Source organism: Mycteria americana, chromosome 1, assembly GCF_035582795.1.
Source record: "Mycteria americana isolate JAX WOST 10 ecotype Jacksonville Zoo and Gardens chromosome 1, USCA_MyAme_1.0, whole genome shotgun sequence".
In the NCBI taxonomy this organism is placed as follows: Eukaryota; Metazoa; Chordata; class Aves; order Ciconiiformes; family Ciconiidae; genus Mycteria; species Mycteria americana.
Genome location: NC_134365.1, coordinates 58,122,428 through 58,143,582, shown reverse-complemented (window position 1 = coordinate 58,143,582; position 21,155 = coordinate 58,122,428). Strand labels below are relative to the sequence as shown.

The following is a 21,155-nucleotide window of genomic DNA, read 5'->3' as shown; positions in this document are numbered from 1 at the left end:
ATTTATTGACAACAGTGTTTTTATTTATACCTACAAAAGAAAACAAGATGGTATCAAAAGGACAATTTACAAACTAAGAATAGTAACATAGCTCTTAGTATCCTGTGTCTGAACACCACAGATCTATGAATCTCTCAATTCAAGTCTTCATTAATACAACAGGAATGTGTTCAGAGACCAGCAGGTGTGTGAAACAAGATGCTGATCCCACACAAAGTCACTAACCCTTCCATTGTTCAGAGAAGTCCAAACAGTAAATTACTTCAGGAAGTGGGAGGGGAGGAGACACCCAACTCATTTGACACTCCCACAAACTTTTACAGATTGAAAACAAGGCAAACAGTACTAGACGCTAACGCTTTATCAACAAGGGCCCTCCAGCTGGTATATGGAACAGAGCAGTGAGCACCAGGTGGGACAGGGGCAGCACACGCCACGGTGCATTTATGCATTCAACAGTCTGGTTAACACTCCAAACTGAACCGAGACCCTGGACTTCAGCTGACCTCAATGGCAATAAAGCACTGCAAGACTTGGCATAGACGTTTACATGTGCGCAAGTCCCCCCCAAAGAAGTGAAAGCTATAGCAGACTATAAGGCAGCTTTGGCGGTCCAGAGACCCTTTTTAAAGCCAGTCAGTGAGATGTCCTACTCCTACACCCCTCAAACACATTTCTGCATTGAAATCGCAAATTTAAAAAAAAAAAAAAAAGCACTCTACATTTGCTTGCGAGGGAGGCCAAAGACAAATCAGTCAGTGCCTGGATAAACGACATGTTTCTGGCTTTCACTTAACACAAGCAAAGAAATTTCCTGCCCAAGCACTGGAATTAGAAGATGGGACGAGGGAACCAAGGTTCTGAAGATCTCTCCCTTTTCCCTCTGTGTCAGCAACCTACCTGTGTACTGCACAAAAAAAAGTGCATTCATCCCCCAAAATTTTACTCTGGGAAGAAATTAAATTAAAAAAGAAATAATTTCTGTGTAAGCAAGCTCTTTTCCTGGGCTATAAGAAGTCCCACTCTGCTACAGAAGGAGTGGGCTGCCTTGTTCATCCATATGCAAGAACACCAACAGAAAAAAAAACCCCAAACCCTGCACTCTCACAGTGCAAAGATTATGCCTCACAAATCAGGAGATGTATCCATTCTTTTGTCATATTATCAGATCAAGAGCAGCCAACTCCTGTTATCATCTACTGTCTCTGAACCGTCTGGTATTAGAAATAACAAGTCAACAACATGCTTTACTAAAGGGGAAACCCCCTCACACCCACCTTAGCCTGTAAAATAAACAAGTTTTATTTACGTATTTACTAAAATTTCACTCTTATCTAACATTTTCTAAAATGCTACCTACCTGCGAGAGCTCAGCTCAAAGGGACCAATGGAGCAGGGAAATGCACTCAAAAGCCAGGAAAAGCAATAGTCAGAGCAAGGTACAAAAGAAATAAAGCTTCAGAATCAAGATGCACTAACCAGCTCACCGCTTACCTCATGAAAAGGAGATTCCAGGCAATCTCCTCCTCCTCTTCCCTTCCTCCCCTTGCCCGCCCCCTCCCCCCCGCCCAGCCCACCCTACTCAAACCTCTTAAATTTAAGTGTGGAAAACTCTGCCACATTTTATTCAGCAAAACAGCATTCAGAACATTCCCTGTGGCAAAAGGTAGTTTGATCGTGAAGGACAAACAAAATATGCTGTTCATCATCCCAGTTCTGTTTAGTTTCTGGGCTCTCAAATAAGACTTCTTTCAATAAACCCAACAATAGGAATTTGAGAGCAGAAACTAACTTAAGGATAACCAGGCTCCACGCTTTTACGATGCTGCAATTTACCAATCATAGGGAAAGAACTTACTTGGCTAAACATTATAGCAGCAGTACCTACAGTGACCATCTGCTTTTCAGGTATCGCATCCAAGACAGGTTTGGTCTCTGACACTGGGGTTTTAATCCCAACTTCCCTACTGCAGGCTGCTACAGGTACCAGAAGATGCAGAAAACACCAACAATGTGCCTGGGACATTACTCTGAACACCGCCCAGCTCAGACAAATGAGCAGAGTTTTCCTATAGAAAGTCACCTATGATAGATTACAAGCAATAATAGTGAGCTATTTAAAAAAAAATTAAGATTAGGAGAAGTGAGCATTGCTCCCTTGCATTTGTAATTTTAACTGAAGTGCTTTTTGGCTCCCCAAAGTTTCCCACCTCTCTTGATACTTCCTGAAATTAATTTAACATGTTACAGAATAGAAACTTTCTCCCCTCAAAAGCAAGTTTTCACACAAACCTTAGACACCAAGATGATCGAGCTGGGACCTATCTGCCTTATACCCATTTCCTTTAGAGAAAATAAAATTTCCAATTTCCTCAACATGCAAGACAAAAAATAATAAATTTTCCAGTCAACTATATATATCTCTTAAAAAAAAAAAAAAAAAAAAAGGACAGGGTCAGTAATGTGGACTGGGGGCCATTTTTGATGGGCTCAAGGGATTTGAATGGTGAATTCTAAGCCTAACCTGCATGAGAGAGACATCACAATGGGAAAGAAGAGAAAGAAAAGGTTCCTTTAAATGCAAGAGGTCTACACTGGTCACCAGCAGGCGGGTGAGTGGTCTCATTTGCGCGAGGGGGGCGGGGGTGGGGGAGGGGGCGGATACTGGTAGGTGGCAGTCTGTCCCATATAGCCCATCACATTAGTGGCAGGGGGCTGCGGAAACTGTTGTGACATGAGCGGCTGCGGCTGCTGGCCCGAGCGCCCCACCATCCCTGCATACTGCTGTTGGGTAGTGCTCTGTGAGGTTCTCCCAGCGGTGGCAGCTGTGGTGCTGGCACCATAGCCACTAGCACTGTACTCTGCAGTGCCATAGCCACTCGTGCCATAGGCAGCTGCTCCATAGCTCCCTTGAGTGTAACCATACTGGCTCTGTGCTGCCCCAAAAGCAGAATTTGGGCTCCCGTAGGCACTGCCATAGGTCTTGTTGGCTCCGTTGGCATAACTGTCACCACGCTCACGGTCTCTGAAGCCACCTGAGTCTCTCCGGCCCTCTTTCACTCCCCGGAGCCTCCTGTCACACTCTTCCTGGTACATCAGGTTAGGGTTGTTTACTGAACTGCTCGTTCGGTAACGAGAACGACCTCCTGGCGATGGATATATTAAGATTTAGTACCATGAACAAGTCTTAAACAATGAACTCTGGTACAATTATGCCACCCTTTCTCCCCCTTCTGCATCCACAATTTTGCCCACAAGGAGCAAGTTCTTTTTACTTCCCTGCACAGCTGTGCATACAACTGTTCAAGGTGTAAGTACGAAGTTCAAAAAGGGTTCTTAATGCTTGTTCTTGAAGACAAAGAAACAGAAGAAATTCAGGACTAACTTGGAAATATAATGAAACTTACTATTCCTTCAGGGAATGGGAGGAAAAATAGTCTCAGTCCCTGAAGGTAAAGTCAGTGTATCCCTTTGCTGATTTCAATGTCTCATGTGCATGCACACACATCCTGTTGCCTGTGCTTAGGTAGAAACTCCAAGGAATTAATTAATTCAAGCAAAATTAGCCTTGTGAGGACCTTATCAGGAAAAAAAAAGATCTACAGCTAAGGCCAAACAGTGGACTACCTCTTTTTTGGACAGAAATACTACATCTACCTAACTTGTTGAGATCTCAGGTACAAAACAGCTTTATTACTAATCTACTGTTTGTTATCCTAGACTTGCGCTTACTACTTCCCTACCCTCTTTCAATCTTCCCTCCCTCAAAATGGGGAACCTATTCCCTGTGTAGCCCTTTTCCCATGTGCCTTTACCTCCACCACCACCTCCTCCTCCTCTGTGGTCCACAAGCTGCATCAGTTTTGGATTGATGGCTTGATTGGCTTCTTCCAACACTTTGATAAGCTCCCTGGCTTGTTTCAGGTTTCCTGGTGTGAAGAAGGTGTAGGCAGTACCTTTGTTGGTACTACGTGCGGTACGGCCAATACGGTGCACATAATCTTCAGAGCTGTTCGGATAGTCGTAGTTTATCACAAATTTAACATCTTCCACGTCTTGTGAAGTGCCCAGGTGCGAAGCACAGTGAAGGGGTGGGGTTGAGGAAAGGGGAGAAGAAGAGAGGACGTGCCAACGAAAGGTGGGGAGCACGAATGCAGGTGACAGTAATAAGAAAAAAAAATACAAAGTTAGTAATTGCATGGAATAAATACAAGACAGACTCATCCCAAAAGAGTAGAAGACTCAAATTTAAGATCATCAGGAACAAAGATCAGTGCCCTGAAAAACAATGGTAATTTTAAAGCAGTTTTGCCCTGCACTCAAATTCATCCTCCCCGGAATGCATTTCTCTGTCTTCATGCGTCAAAGACACTGATGTTTGTCAATGAGTTAATTGAATTTCATACTTTTTTTTTTTTATTTAAACACAATCTGGAAAGTGCAAATGCCACCATCAGACAGAGCAAACTGGGGTGGAGGAAAGGCAGAACTGCCATGGTAAAGCTTTTACTCTGTTGGGAGAAGTCTAACAAATAATAACAGTAATGAGATCACTTACCTTCCACTTGGTAACATGAAATAAAAGGCAATCTTAAAAATATTTACTTTTACAGTCCTAATAAAAATACAGTGAACTACTTTCCCTAGCCTAAAGCTTAAGACACTCCAATTACATTAGTATTATTCAGCCAGCTCATTAAAAATTATCCAGACCTAGAATATCTTAACTCAGCTTTGTAGTTATCACCAGAATATATTGCACTAACATTTCCCGTGCTGTTCCGTCCAGTTGTGGCAAGCTTTGTAATCTGGACAATCCTGAATTCCATTAGCAATTCCCTACTTCCAGTGTCAGATAGAAGCAGGAAATAAAATTATCAAAATTGCTTTGTATACAAAATAATATTAAAATTTAGGAGATCAGAACTGCACCTTTCAGAAAGTCAGACTTCGTCAACTTATGGGACCGAAACAAAGTAAATGTTAGTGTAACACTTCAGTGAAAGCACCTCAAGTACCAAAAGCACCTATTTGCTATAGTATACAATACTTTAAAGAGCATGTTATTACAGTAAGTGCCCTAACAGCTCATAAAAAAAAAAATTAAAAATCTGCATTTTAAGAAGAATATTCTGAAAATATCCAAGATAAAACACAGATTTTTGTGATTTCCTTTCCTTTTTTTTTTTTTTGTTTTGTTTTAAAGAGAGAAACATTCTCTGTTTGTTACCAGACCGATGCACACTCCCTCCTCCTGTGGGAAACCGCTGCAGCCGATCCCGTCTCTTTGCCTTTTATTTTTGGCGGCCTCCTTTCGAAAACTCCGCCCTCTGACACGGGACCACTGGAGCGCGGGGAGCATGCATCAAGGGTCCATGGCAGCGAGAAGTCCCCACACACGCTCGCTCTGTGAACTGGCTTAGACGCTTCTCTGTAGCCCCATTTGGTTGTGAAGCGCCGGAGAACCTGGGTTCAGGTAAAAGTTTCAGGTCCTCCAACGCTTTTTGTCCCCTATTCGGGGTTCTTAGGGGCAATTGTCAAAAAAATGAAGATACAAAAATTACATCCAAAGGGTCAGACTGCATCTATTGCCCAGACTGCATCAATTTCAAAGGGGTTGTAGGAAAAATAAAAACAAGAGGGTTGTAGTGACAAGAGGGGGACTTTATGTCTGTTTCTTATTACAGCAAAGGGGGGGCTCCTCAGTCTTTGCTGACTCCAAAGTCCTGAATCACACCAATAAAAGGGAGTGAGAAGGCAGGTTTCACAGGGGGCTGCGCGAGTCTCCAGCTAGGGTCGTTGATGCAACAGTTTTTTTAAAAAGGGGAAAGTGAAGTAAAGAGAGGAGTGCATATGACAGATTGCATCTTCACAGCCAGGGTGTAACTAGTCTGATAAGCTGCAGGCTACATGATCCTCAGTCAGTCCCGTTCTGCACATCCACCAGTAGCAAAGCGACTTGAATTACCACAGAGGATACAAGGACGTGCTTTCCCGGCAGAAAGCACAGGGAATTGTAGCTACCAATGTAGACGGAACTGACTTGACTGGGGAGGAGTGGGAAGAATGGGAAGGCAGGAAGAGGAAAATGCAAGGGTGTTTTCCAGACTAGAAAGTGGTCCTGGTAGAGCACGCAGCTTGCTGAAGAAAGACCAGAGCAAGTACAAGACTCGGCTTCTCCAGTCTAGCATGCTCCAAAGTGTTTGTGCACACTCGCAATCTTCCTGCGCTTTTAGAAGATAACGTAGCAGGATCAAGAATTGAAACTGTAAATCATTTTTGACAGCTACCTGGGAAACTTTCCCTTTGGCAGACCATCAGAATACCCTATGGCACAGACAGTCTCCGATTATTAATCAGGAGAGATATAAACTAGCAAACATGCTAGTCTAGAGAGCTGTTTAGACCATCAATGTAGATGTGCCCCCACCCCTGCACTGAGAATGATCTGCAGCTGATATCAAAGCTTCTGTTAAAGAAAACAAAACAAAACAAATTCAATGTTTTTAGTTTAATAGACTGAACAAAAAAATAAAAGTAAAAAAAAAAAAAAAAATCAGTGCAGAGAGAGGACCTCACTCCAGGGAATTATCACAAAGAAGTCATTACGGGACTCAGAACTTACCTGGAAGAAGCTTTTTTGAAACCAATGTTCCATTAGGAAGAGGGAAAGCCCTGGTGACTCAGCCAAAAGGCGCGCGCCCCTGTTTTATGTTATTTAGGTAGAAGCCTTCACTTTCCAGGATCTTGGAGGAAGTCGTCCAGAAGTTTGCCAGTTAAGTGACTTATTTTAAGAAGCAGCAAACTCAGGGCCCCAAAATAAGCAGAGATGTTGTTCAGTAACAAGAAACAGACTCTGGTACCTTTCCCCCTTAGCTCAGGTGAAGTGGAGGATGGGAGGTGGGGGGGACTGTTTTCTGAAGTGTTATCCAATTGAGTAGTTTTGGGGGGAGTGTTTTTTTGAGGGGGGTGAGGCTGTTTTAAATGTCTAGGCAAGATGCACAAAGAAGCTACCAGCACATAGCAAGCCTGTTTAAAAAATGCTGCTAGAGAAAGCAGCTCTCTTTCATACAAACTGGTTTCAGGCCTCAGTCCCTTCTCCCAACAGGCCCAAGTTCTAACTGCACAGGTCCAGACATGACCCTAGAGGGCAGAGACTGAAGTCCATGTAATCACCTCTCTGAGGAAGTGTTGGACGTTTTTTGAGGGGGGAGGGGAAGGAGGGGTGAAGGTTGTGTGAACAAAGGCTGCCAAGTCTAGTAATGGTCTGCCTGTATTAAAGTGACCATACGATGCACAGCACAGCCACCCTTTCAGCATATGAAAAAAAAGAGAGCTCAGATAACTGAGATTTTTAACAGCTAGAGATTTTTCTGAGCTTATTTGCAATGACTTGCAATAATTTTGTCTAAAATATACTACAATGAGACATCAACCCCCAAGTAGTTTATCTTCTACCAGACTCAGGGAGGGGGCAATATTCAATGTGCATTATTAAACTCAGAGCACTTCAGAAGTCATCCTCCCCTTCTAGAGTGGTCAGATGTATAAGGACTGTGCTTAGCACACAGTGTTTCACAATACAAATATGCTTATTAAAAAAGGGGGCACAACTGATGCATCCAGACAGATCATTTTCATACCATCAGAATAGAGCTGTGCAATTTTGATTCAATTACACATTTGGGTAACATGATGTTAAAGGCCATATATAATCTCAGTGGTCCTGCCTAGAAGGAACACAGAGGAGGGAAGGTTACATGTCAAGACCAAAGATCTGGAGCAGTGCTTTCTCAGATGTGAATACATCTGCGGGGTAAACATGCGTGTACACTGGGGTTGGTATGTTCAAATCTGTGGTGTGTCATACAGGGAGAATATTAGCTATTTGCTGTTGAAATGCTCTCCCACAACTTCCTACTTGAACTTTATCTGACACGCTCTGAACTGAGAGCAATCCATCCCTATCCTCCAGCAACAAAAGCTGGATTTGGGGAAGAAGTGAGTGTGGTGGAAGGGTTGGGTTGCATAATTGGACGTCTCTTCTCCCTCTTGGCGATCGATTGGTCATGCCTAGGCCTTGCTGCAGACCAAAGCCTGTTCATTAGGAGCAGGAAGAGACTTTGAATATGAAAGAAAAAAAAAAGATTAATGTTAAAAAACGTATTTCACATGTGGGGGAAAATCACGCTTTGAATTTTTTTTTTTTTTAAAAGAAAACATATTTCAGTCCAAAGAAGAAAAATATGCAGTAGTAGGCAAGAGTGGTCTATGTGTACAAACCTAGCCCACGAGATGCAACGTCGGTAGCAATGAGGATAGGAGCCTTTCCAGAACGAAACTCTGTAAAACAAAGCATGCTATGAAGTAAGATTTTTCAAAAAGATAAAAAGTTACCTGAACTCGATTTACACTAAATGCTTATTTTCCAGAATCTAGGTAAGATGGGTCAATTTCAGAAACCCCAGCAAGTCAGGATATAACGTGTCAACTATTTTTCAAAATCCAGCTCTCTAGGTTAAGCAATTTTCCCATTGTGTTTTTATTAAAAAAAAAAAAAAAAAAAAAGGGCAAATACAAGTACTGAAATTAACAGTAAAAAGGCAAAGGAAGTTCTTTTGAAATGCATCTACTGGGTAGAGAGAAAAAAAAAAACAAAAAAAAAAGACCAGAGAAAAGCACGTCTCAGTAAATTACGTACAGCAGCCCAAGTTATTCTCCCCTCAGTGATGGACTCACCATTAAGCACCCAATCTCTTTCTGGCTGACTCTTGTCTCCATGGATACACATAGCTGGCCAACTGCCAAACAGAGATGCACATTAGTATAGACAGAAAGTACATATATTAAAGGCCACAGGAAGCTTTATTGGCATTTCAGTAAAGAGACAAAAAATAAAAGACTTGAGAAATATTTTATTCCCTGTCCTTCTCTGGCCTGTACCTACCTAGCATGTACGCTGGTTTATTTCTTGCATGTTAAACCCACTACCTACATAAATAACCATCTACGCCAAATCACATTTGCTACATCGATACAGTCCTGATCAGCGTGTCAGTGTTCCGATACACTAAAAGCTGCCCAGCCTACAAATAGTCTCTCTTGCACTAATGCTTTGATGGACTGGAACCTTCTCAGAAACTAAGACTAAACTCAGCCAAGAAAAGAATGGACAAGTTGTTCCCAACAATAGCATGGTGAACACTTAAACCTTACTGCTTTTGATTACAATTTCTGTTTCCCACGAGAAACAAGGGGAGGGAGGGGGGAAACTAATCACCCATCTCTGCGCATCCTTCGAGTGAGATCATCACATCGCCTCTTTGTCTCCACAAAGATGATAGTCTTGTTTTCCTTCTCCGCCATGATTTCTTCCATCAGTTGTATCAGTCTAAAATAGACATGAGAGCCAAGATGTATATCCACATATACAAGAATATAGGAGCACTCTCTCACTTTACATTGAGAACATACACAACACACATCTACATGAGTAAGTCAGTATCACTTACACAGAATTTAGGTCTGTTGTACGTAACGCTCAAAGGTTAAATAATACTACAAGTAACTTCACTATCCAGAATTCATATTTGGCTTTCAAAGCAATGTAGATTTTTAAGTACAACCAAAAAAACTGAAACGGTAGGAAAGTCAGCTTACTTATGGTCTTTCTCGCTTTCCATGCATACATCCACTATCTGCAGGATATTGTGGTTGGCACTCAGCTCCAAGTTTCCCACATTGATCTGAACATAGTCCTGCAGGAAGTCCTCAGCAAGCTGGCGCACTTCTTTTGGCCAGGTGGCACTCCACATCAGAGTCTGTCTGTCAGGCTAAGAAAAAGGGAAAACGGATTTATTTAAGGTACTAGACTTTGAACGGGAAACCAAAGGAGGCTGTCCTTTTACAAGGTTCACGCACCCTTATCTGGTCAACAATTTTACGAATTTGGGGTTCAAATCCCATGTCCAACATCCTGTCTGCTTCATCCAGCACCAGGTACGTACAGCGACGAAGGTTGGTCTTTCCTGCCTCAAGGAAGTCAATCAAGCGACCTGGTGTAGCAATGCAGATCTCCACACCTTCAAAACAGAATGAGGAAAAAGAGTAAGACTCTTCATTTGAATGTCAATTGGTATTTTTAGTCAGAATGAATCACCTTCCAGAGCAAAATTGTTTTAAAAAAAAAAAAAAAAAAAAAAAGCACCACCCTCATTCGTACCCAAGATTGAGTCATTTCAGTAGAAGCCCTAGTTTCTTTTAATATTTTTTTCCATTCTGAAATTACTGTTACAGCGCCATTAGAATAATAAATGCAGTACAGAAGCTAAAAGCTTATTGTCAGAAAACACCAGTGAAGACCTGTCCAAAAATCAGAAGTAAAATAAGCTTCTACTCAAGCCTGACCCACCTTCATCCAGAATTATACAGTCTAAAGAGCCCTCTAGAACAATAAGAGCAAACTCCAGCTGAACTCCCCATGTTAAGCAAACATGAAGTGCTCCTCTTACTATACAGGTCAAATTACTTCCACTTCCTCCTTTTTTTTTTTTTTTAAATATATAAAGCCAAAGCATGGGCTTTAATACTGAGTAATTATGCACCAATAGTGACAGACAACCATCCTGCCCATATCTGTTAGCATAAAACCAGAATTCAAATATTCATAAACTAGTAGCAGGTATGGCAATTTATACATTCCTCAAAAAGAGGGACTGGTTTCCACCAATTCCCAAATCTTACGGGCAAGTCCTTCAGTGTCACTGAAATGCCCGCAGAAGGTAAGTTTAGGTAAGCAGTGAGGTGAAAAGGAGCAAAAGCCCAACAGCTTTCTTGATACTGCACTTACAGATGCAGAGTATTTAGTGGCAAACCAGATCTTTTTGTCTGTGTCAACCTGGACTCCTCAGAGCTGTCAAAGCTGGGCATACTTCTAGTTTCTATAAAGTTCATGCAAGAATTAGATTTCTAATGGAGCCATTAGTCTGCCAAGGAGACTGAAGAAACTGCAATATCTGTTGTTAATGCTGTACTCCTCCAAAGTAAATTCACTAAATACCCAAAAAATCACAACTGAGGAAAAAAAAAAGTTTTCTGGACTCTTTATCTATTCAACAATCTTTGCTGCATAAAATACTAAGCAATCATCCAAAGACAGTAACACCTGAAAGGACTGGAAGCACTGAACATGCCCACATGCTCTAGCCAAACAGTTTTCTTCATAAGCAGGAGAACACCTATTTTACAGCACTCCACAAAGGTGTGCAAAAACCCACCAAGCTGATCCTCCCAAGGTCTCTTCATGTAACCTTTGACTCTTCCATTGAAGATGCTACATTTGAATTGGAATGCACTACCACCTTCTTGAACAGAGGTATCCACACCGCCTTCTACCACACATGCCTTTATCCCATTACTGCAGTTTCAATAATGACTCTGCAAACTGCAATGGTTAAGTAAAATTTTCTGATTTCTTGTGTAGATCTGTATATATAAGCTTACCTTGATAATACTTCTTACATCTTTTCACGTAATTCTATTACATTTTATTAATCTAGTGAAGATGAAAGCCATCAGCACATTCCTGCATTTGAAACTGTATGTAACTAGCCCTTGATACGAAGGTTAGGTCACTTGAGCACTACTGCGTTACAGTGGTTGCTGTAGAACCATGGTTCCTCATCATTCCCAACTCCAGCCCCTTGCTACGTACAGAAAGGCAGTTACAGAACGTTATGGGGTTCATGAACAGAAGTAGAGCTTAGCGCTTAAGAACAATAAAAAAACCAAAACCCACTGTCTAAAGAAGTTTCTATACATTCAGAAATTAAGTTTGATTATTTGAACAAGCCTGGGCAGAAAACTTGCAATTTGGCTTAAGAAAAATAATTCCTTAAACCTGCTGCTACTGCATTTCCTCAAAATAACCTGTTCTCTTTCTGGTAAGTTTCCCCCTTCCTATGTCCTGATGTTCTTCACAAGTGGAAAGTTCAAAGAGAAAATGGAAAGGAAATCTAATATCCAAGTAAGCCACTACACAACAAAGAAGAGAAATACTACATGCACTATCATTGTAACTGGAGAAAGAGATAGCTGCTCATTCACGTACACCCCCCCTCCAAACAGGTTTTAAGATTGTTTTATTTTTACAGAGATTTTACAATACCACCTCCTCCAGAAACTGCAAACACCCATTTTAAAATTACCTCTTTCTAGATCTCTGATTTGGGGACCTTTGGGTGCTCCTCCGTATATGCAGGTACTCTTCAGCCTTGAACATTTGCCATAATCATCAGCCACCTGCTGCACTTGCTGGGCCAACTCTCTAGTAGGTGCTAGAACCAGACACTGCAAAAGGAATCGATTCAGGATAGCCAAGCAAGCTGCACACACATCCCTAACTTAAGGGCTCTGCACAGATACCATACGCAAAGTTGGACCATCTGCTCTTTATTAGCTAAAACATTTAAGTATCTTTAGACTATGTCAACAATTGCACAGAATTTCAGCTAATGAGTGGGATGTTCACATTGTGATAGTAAACATTTCTCTACTTACTATTCTGATACACCAATTAAATAAAGTACATATCTCATTAACAATGCCATGCCATACACATAAAAAGGAAGAGAATTGACAAGCACTTACAATTGGGCCATCCCCTCTCTCCAAATATGGCTGGTGGTTGATGTGAACAATTGCAGGCAGCAAGTACTAAAACAGAAGAACTTTAAGTCAAGACACAGGACTTCAATATTCAGTGCCAATGATCACCTGCCATGACAACTAGATCACAGCAAGAGCCCACTTAGCCTAACATCCCTTCAAGAAGCCAACACCTGATGTGAGAGACAGCAAGAAACCTTGGCTATATAAAAATCAGGATTCTGCAAAACCAGATACTTGTTATCCAACAGAACATAACATTTTCAGAGCTGCTGACCAACCATACCTGCTTTGACATGAGCACAAAATATAGTTGCTCAGCACCTCTGAAAGGAAGGCTCATTTAAATTTGGAGTCTAAGTTAGTAGAATCAAACAATCTTGGCTCTAACCAATGCTTTTCATAAAGGATAAAATTCCTTCTTAACCACTGCAGATAAAATTAAAGTATATCTCGAAGACTCAACCATTCTCTAACTTGCATAGTTAATAAAACAAACATGCTAAAGAACACGTACTGTTTTTTAAACCACAATGTAAGCATAGACCAAAGAGAAGCGACTAAGCATCCAAAAAGACATACACATAAAATACATGCCTGTGAATAAAACAGGCTAGTTAAGTTGAGACTTAAGTCTCACCCATGATGCAATAAAGCAAGCTTTAAAAACAGGTAATCATCTCACTTTATGCTTGTAGTACCGACAAGCCCAAAATCTACTAACAAGTAGCCAAGGGTAATTTCTGCAAAGTGACTAGGAAAACTATCCAAATAAATAAAAGGGAAAAATACATACTGCTAGTGTCTTCCCAGAGCCAGTCTGCGCAATGCCCACCATATCACGACCACTGAGGGCTAGAGGAAAGCCTTGGCACTGAATTGGAGTGGGTTCTGTGAAGTTCTGGTCCATCAAAGCATCCATCACATACTCTAAGAATTTAAGAGAAGAAAAAATTTCTTAAAGGATAACTGAGGCTTCAGAAGACCTTTTAGAAAACAGAACAGGTCTAAACAGTTATTGTTTTTGAGTAATTGTCATTATCTTAAAGAATGGCAAAATACTTACGCGGAAAGCTACACTGGTGGAAGGCAAACACAGGTTTGGGGCAGCCCTCCATTCCTCGAATTGTTATCTCTTTCTTTCTTCGCAATTCTTCAACTTCATACTATTGGGGGGGGGGGGCAGGGAAGCAAAGACAAATGTCAAAATGTCAAATGTCAGCATGGACTTAAAGTGCACATTTCTAACTATTAACTCATTTCACACCTCTAGATAACAGCTTCGTTAGGGAACTGAATTGAAACAGAGATCTAAAAAGGACTGCTTTCCTAAGGATTTTATCTTGAGATTGAGCTATCACATAGCTTCTGCAATATTCAGAGGTATGAGCTCTCTATGTAGTCTAGAAGAATTAACGTCTCTCTCTTCTTCCAACCAGTCCTTTTTAATGAAAAGTATATTAATATAGTATTTTTAAGAATTTTACTCTTCTTCCAGAGGCCAGAAATGATCAACAGCTTCAAAAGTGATTAGAAACAGAGGATCAGATAAGAAACATGTTTTATGTGGCAGTGCTAACAACTAAACAAAATAAATAGGCCCTAATATACTACGAACAAGCAGAAGGCAGGGCAGTCTCCCTCCTTCAATTAACACATTCCAGAGGTGATTAAATACAGAGCTCTTGCTGGACAACTTGCAACTCAGAAATGTTGCTTGGAATCTTTTCAGAACCAGCACTTTTTTTCTGCATGAAAGAAGCCCAGGCAATGTCATAATAACACCCTAAGACCTCACAATTTTTTTTAATAATGGAACTTCTTAAAATATTTCTGAAATCTGTTATCCACATAAGCATAATTTTAGGATTAGAAAAAGTGTTTTATCTTTGTCTAGGTTGTCTTGCAAGTCCAACTGTACTTTGCAACATGCTTCCACAATTCATGACCTTATTCTAATGCTCATTAAAAAATCAATAGAAAGATGCGCATCAATACCAAACGTGCACTTTATCCAAAGCAATAAATTTACTGTTTGTGAGAATCTCTTGAGCTTGAATGAAAAGGTAAAAAAAGAAAACAACTTCTGGGAAAAACGTGAAAATCCTTTTAGCTGGCTAAGGCAAAGACAGCTACAGCAGCTAACACTGTGATTCAGTAGCTCAAGTTGTTGTCTCTTTAAAAAGCCAATGCCTCCTTCAATTCCTTTATGCTATATAAATATCTCATTAATATTTCACATAAAGATTTGTAAGTCTATGTAATTGGATAAGAACATTTTGTCTGTTTGATTCCTTGTGTTAAGAATGAAATATCTTAATTTCTAAATACAAAAAGACATTAAAGAGGGAAAAAAATACTCTATACTCAAGTAGGGTAGGAAGGGGAGATCACTGTATCTACAGAGTAAATACAAAGTACTATGTCCAGTTTTGAGCCCCCAATGTAAGAAGGACATTGTTTTAACAGGGCATGTCCAATTATGGGGGGAAAGCTAGAGGCCGGAGTACAGGCAGTACGAAGAAAAACTGGAGCGCTGGATTTGTTTAGCTGGGGAAAGAGAGGATTAACAGGGGAATTCAAGTGCTACTTTCAACTACCCCATGGGTCACTATAGAGAAGATGTTGCAAATAATTATTAGGGGGGAAAAATACCATGAGAAACATTAAGCCCTGAGACAGCCACCCAGACAGGATATAAATTCTCCCCATTGCTGGGGATATTCAAACTCAAAAGCACAAGGCGCTAAGCAACCTGCTCTAGTTTTGTAGTTAGCCCTGCTCTGAGCAGGGGATTAGACTAGACATCTCCCATGGCCTCTTTCAGCCTGAATTATCATTACAATAAAATACTCTTTCAAATGTTTCTCATATATTTCTGCAACTCTTAGTTCATTATTTTAGGTTCTTTCAGGGCCTTCCCAGTACTGCAACTCTCAAGCCCTCTAAGTCTTATCGACACTGACAAATAGCTAGACCAGCCAAGCATTATGATGATGAATTACAAATGACCAAATGTAAAATATCTCGTATAAAAACAGCTAAGAGCAGAAGCATCAACTTTGCTAATGTTAAATGTTGAAGGCAACTAGAACAGGTATCCTGCAGAGTACACACATACCAAACAAGCTTAATGAAAAGACGGTTCTATTACACACTGTCCCAGACTTCCTAGGACAAGTTTTCCCACTTGTGAGATTTTTTGTTGTAGGTAAAACAGAACAGACAGGATCTGAAAACTTACCGGAGTTAGCCTGGCCACTTCCGGATGTTCCACATAAAAATTCTTCTCAAACTTGGGCAGTTCATTTAAATCCCATTTTTTCTTACGTAAACGTTCTCCTGGATTACCAAATTTCTTTGGAGGAAGAGGACCTCCACGACTTGCTCCAAACCTGGGAATGTCAATGTTAGTTATAAAGAAGAGTATTTAATTACTCTGGAATTTGCAGGTTTCTTAAGCATTTTCCACTCTTTTTTTCTCCCCAAGTTCACACAAGCCCAATATTCTAGCAAAAGTCACTCCTCCTACCACTATGATGGCATACAACTTCTTGAAATAAAACAAACCTGCTCTAAGTCAGTTCTAAACCCAAAACCATCTTAAAGTTTCCTTCTTCCAGTACCGCCATTTGAAAGTCACTGCCTTAAAGCTCCTGTCTAGGTTTCTACCTCAAGGTTCCCTCCCTCAGGACAAAGCTGCGGGTACAGCTGTAGCACTTATCTTTTCTCGAAACTGACAGTACACTTAAAACACGGTTAGATGAAAGGGATAAGAAAAATCTCTAATTGCAAGTTCCTTGTATCTCTCTCAAGGTTAGTTTTACACAAAAATAGCTACTTCACTGTCTTCCCCTCTACATCTTCTATCCTTTCTTATCAAATGGTATGCCTCAAATAAAAATAAAAGAGTGAAGAGCAGAAAGTAAAGTCCAGCCAAGCCTGCAAGTCCATCTGTAATTCTGGAACCAAAGAAATGTATAAAAAAAAAAAATCTTTTTAAACCAGAGTCTAACTGGGGGGGAAGGGGGGGGGGGAGAGTATCTGGGAAAAAGCTAATGTTTATTCTGCTAAAAAATTCCTAACTAGCAGAACTACTCAGAAGTTACTGCTCTTTCTCTCTCTCATAAGTCTTCTTCACCTAGTTAATTTAATGCACTTAAGAAGGTTAAGAACTAACTGTAATTAGTAACTGATGCATTAGACAAAACATGAGCTTCCAGCAATAATCTGGAAGAGTAACTGAAAACTGAGTAGCATAAAATGATTATTTACTGCAAATATTATAAATTATATATTTTAAAATTCCATTTAAAAAGTTATAGCTCTTTCACTACTATCATACAAACAAAGCAGAAGGTACTTTTCCAAATGCTATCAAGTCAAATTTTATCCTAATTCAGATTTTGGTTAATAAGGCTTCATCTTTTGCAAAAAGCTGTATTCATGAGAAATGCCCGTTTAAAACAAGACTTTTATTTAGATAGCAAATCCAAAGTGTCTGCACCCTACCCAGGCAGTCCGCTAGTAAATGAAAAAATGTTAACGAAACAAATGAAAGCAACGAAAATCCCAAAGCAATCTTCTTACACTAGTAACTGGGGGGAGGGAGGTGGAGTTGCTAAAAAATAAAGACGATCTGAAATAAATTTCTGAATTATCTGAAGTACAAGACTATCTGTTCAGACATTAACTACGTTTGTTGTTTAAATCACTTCCCAAAGGAAACTACACATTACAGTGTAATCACTGTAAGATTGTGAGGCCACTGTGAGACCAAAAAAACCAGAATTCAGATCAACATATTAACAGGAAGAAGGGGTTACATTGTTGAAAAGCTAAGTATGGTAGACATAATGTAACTTAAAACCTGCTAAGTTTTAAAATGTTTGCTTTGTTGCAACTGTTTCATTAAGTCTCTTCCCTCTCCTATAAATATCCCTTATTTTCTCATCAGTATGTCAGTAAGATCCCCCATACAGCCTGCATAATCAGCAATTTTTGTCATATGAAAAGACTGAAACACAACTTAAAAAATTCATTTAAGCATTACATTTTCTTTCACGACAAAGTAAAAAAAAAATAGTATAGCTTTTCATTCACAGGAACATTCACCTTTATTGAAGATGTCTGCTACCAATCACGTTAACTTGAGACCAAAATGACAACTATTTCTGTATCCAAGGAGTTCTAACAAAACCCATAGTCTCACTGAAGTCAGCTGGAGGCTCAAAGGGTCAATGAGTTTCCTTATGAAAGGAAACATATGGAAGAACTGATTGCAAGACTGGACACTGGAACAGCTGAGTACTATGAATATTTGCTCCACAGCTATCCAGAGGGAAGAATCAATATGTTTTCCATAGAAGTCACATAGCTTCAGTTCTCCATTTTTATACACAATATGGCTGTATGCTGACCTGAAAGAAGTGAGCCCTGCAGCAGCCCTTAAACACTGCCTCTGCTGAAGTTCATCCGCTAAACTGTCAGTAACTGACGCTTTACATTCCAATTACAAGTAAAATGAGATTCCAGTTAAACTGATTTAAATCTAAGATTATTCCACTGATTTGCCAACAGTTCTCTTTTTGAGTGTCAATTCAGACTGACAAAAAATTCTTCTCTAATATTACTGGTGCCATCATTTCTGGGACAGAACCAAGTGAATTTGTTACATTCCAGAGCAAAACAGTACAACTTTCCAAGAAGTCACCTACAACTCGTTCCTGACATGAGGAAAACAGAAAGCCTGTATTTGTTTAGTCTGCAAAAGAATCAGCACTGAGGTGGTGATAAATTTTCAAATGGTGCTTAACCAGCATGCTAGGTGGCCCAAAATTTTATAGAGGTTATTTATGAAGTATGATGGTTGTTAGTGGTTACAAATATTTTCACACCTTAAATAGATGTATGTAACAAATTGAACCCCGATGCATTAAAGCTTCCAGGATAATATGCCAAGAAAACGATTTTCCATGCAAGTGTCCAAAAACTTCACAAAGAAGTGTGTAGGCACTCCTTTTACTTATGCAAAACCCCTGATCTAAAAGGGAAGCATCCACCTATAATCAAAAGTCTTTACACAAAATAAGAGTACACAAATTTTAAGGCACATCAAGCATTGTGACAGTGCTTTGGACAGTGTTCTTTTAAGTAGCTGTATATACATCTGCATACCCAAACTCACTCACTAAACTCCAAAAACAGCTGGGGTCTGAACTATCTCAGACTTGCCAAAGCATTTACTCCAGTGTCCTTGTGTTAAACTGAGCTGGAAATCTCATAGTGGAAAAACACCAGAACCCTCCTCTCTGTGAAAAAAATGAAAGTATCTTTTAATTTCAGAGCGTGAAATGTGGGTGTAAGATAAAGCAAGGATACAACTATCTCTCTCCACAGATGACGAGAAACTAAATGTTGAAGTGCACTGCAACATATAAACAAAATATTCCTGAATCTCCCAGCGGGGAGGGAAAACAAGAAGGAACAGAAAGGAAAGGGGGGAAAAAAAAAAAGAGAAGACTCATTAACTGAGATTCTAGTCTAGTCTAGAACCCACATGATATGTTTATTGTTAATCCTTGAAAACGCAGGCCTAACTACTTGTGATCTGAAGGACGGAAATGCCACTCTCCTAAATTAGTTCTAACTTTCTCTTTAAAAAGGCCTGGGATGAACGTTTTATTGCTTTCAACCCTTAAAAAACTCAAGTCTCAATCTAGTTATATACAATAATGCTATTGTATTTATTGCTGCCATCCTCGGAAGGAAAAAAAAAAAATCAAACCTGCAAAAACCTTTTCCAAGCCAAACTTCCTTTAAATAGCAGAATCAAGAGTATCAAGCACTAGGCCTCTGCCGTGCCACACAGACAACTCCTGTTTGACTGCTACGTAAGCTTGGTCATGCTCGTTAAGTGTGGTCCAGGGCCATGTTTACTGAGATCACCCTCCCGAGTATGCAAGTCCTTTGCACGGCAGCAGTTTTCAATCTCATTTCCTCTCACGATAAGCCTGGGAGTGCAACTGAGAAAGATCTTTCATCAACTGCCATCTTTCTAGTAAGTCCAGAAGGAGCAATGACAACCAGAAGGGCACACCGTCCAACCAGCCTTGCCAGGGCCACCAACACCTTCGTGGCTTGGGGGGGGGGGGGGGGGGGGGGGGGAGTAGGGTAAAGAAGAAGAGGGCTGGAAAAAGATAAATTGGGGGGTACGGAAAAGGCAGGCCTTAAAATTGCAAGCAAGGCACATACGGTTACACACGAACGATAGAAAAACTAAATAAAATAATTAAAAAAACCCCACCACCACTCCTTGCTGCCAGAACCGTACTAATAAAGTCTCCAGCTCCCCCCACCCCCACACGAGAATTTTTGGGGGAAAAGCTAATAATTCCCCCCCCCCCAATATCGCAAGCAGAACGCGCCCCCCTCGTCCCCACGACTCCTCCCCGGCCTTCCTCCCACCAGGCCCCTAACGCGGGGGAGACGGCTCCCTCCACCGCCCCCATGCCGTGTCGACCCGCGCCAAGCCAACTCCCCCCCCCAGCCCGGCCTGTCCCCCCCCCCGCCCCTTACCCGCCGCGGTCTCGGTCGCGGCCCCGGTCCCCGAAGCCCCTCATCGCACCCGGAGGGGTGGGAGAAAGGCAGCGGAACGCCGGCCGTGGGGACGGCGAGGGACTGGGGGTACGGGGAGACGGTCCAGCCAGGGGCGGCTGTGTCTCGGAGGAATCGCTTTGCGCCACCTCGCTTCTTTGGTGGGATACAAAAGGAGAAGAGGTGGTCAGTGGGTCAGAGACCCGCTGGACGTCGGCGGAGGGAACGGCGGGGCTCTCGGTCGGCTCCAGGGCCCGTGAAGTGTGGAGACACCAGCGTCTTCTTCCTCCGGGCTCCCGGCACAAAATGGCTGCCGCCGCCCCAACCCGCTTCAGTTACGTTACGGGCGGCCCGGCGCTGCGTAAACTGCGGCCCTCGAAAATACCTACGCCTATTCCCGGAAGCCAACTACGCCCTAAACTCGCTTGGCGAAACAGTGCTCCACGCGGCAGGCAGGATACGAAAGGTGCGTAGCGTTCTTTACTTGAGCCGGGCCCCCGCGTGAGGAAGGGAGGGAGAAGAGTAACGCTCTCCCTATTCCTCAAAGTCTGCTACGCAAGGAGTCAACCCCGTAACCCCTTCTAGCCGGTAGGGAAAACCTAGGCCGAGGCGTACGTTACGTAAGTACACGGCGTACGCAAGTTGCGTAATTCAGGCTGGCGTAGGGCAGGAAGAGCCCGTGCTTTTTGCGTAAAATTCTTCCGCGGGTTGTGCAGGCAGGGTTGGCGGAGGGTCGGAATATTACGTTAATTTTGCAGCGTAGCCAGGTTTGGAGAATACGGCCTTTCGCCTACGCACCCGCTGGCCCCGTGGAGGGTGGCAGCGGGGCTGAGCAGACAATAACGGCAGCGCGGGGGCCCGGCACGGCACGGCGGGCGGTAGCGGCCCCTCGG

General features: G+C 41.6%; 1 protein-coding gene across 1 annotated transcript; it reads right to left on the bottom strand.

Annotated features, from left to right (window-relative positions):
* Nucleotide 1: 1 nt before the first annotated feature.
* Nucleotides 2-20,604, bottom strand: DDX17 (DEAD-box helicase 17). Its single transcript, XM_075500732.1, has 13 exons — nucleotides 20,245-20,604; nucleotides 15,911-16,061; nucleotides 13,733-13,832; nucleotides 13,463-13,596; nucleotides 12,649-12,714; nucleotides 12,207-12,348; nucleotides 9,922-10,082; nucleotides 9,661-9,833; nucleotides 9,281-9,391; nucleotides 8,740-8,801; nucleotides 8,284-8,343; nucleotides 3,816-4,055; nucleotides 2-3,146 (listed from the first exon to the last, which is right to left on the bottom strand). Exons 1-13 carry the CDS (start codon nucleotides 20,286-20,288, stop codon nucleotides 2,623-2,625), a joined length of 1,968 nt encoding a protein of 655 aa, XP_075356847.1. The 5' UTR covers nucleotides 20,289-20,604; the 3' UTR covers nucleotides 2-2,622.
* Between the last annotated feature and the right edge of the window lie 551 nt (nucleotides 20,605-21,155).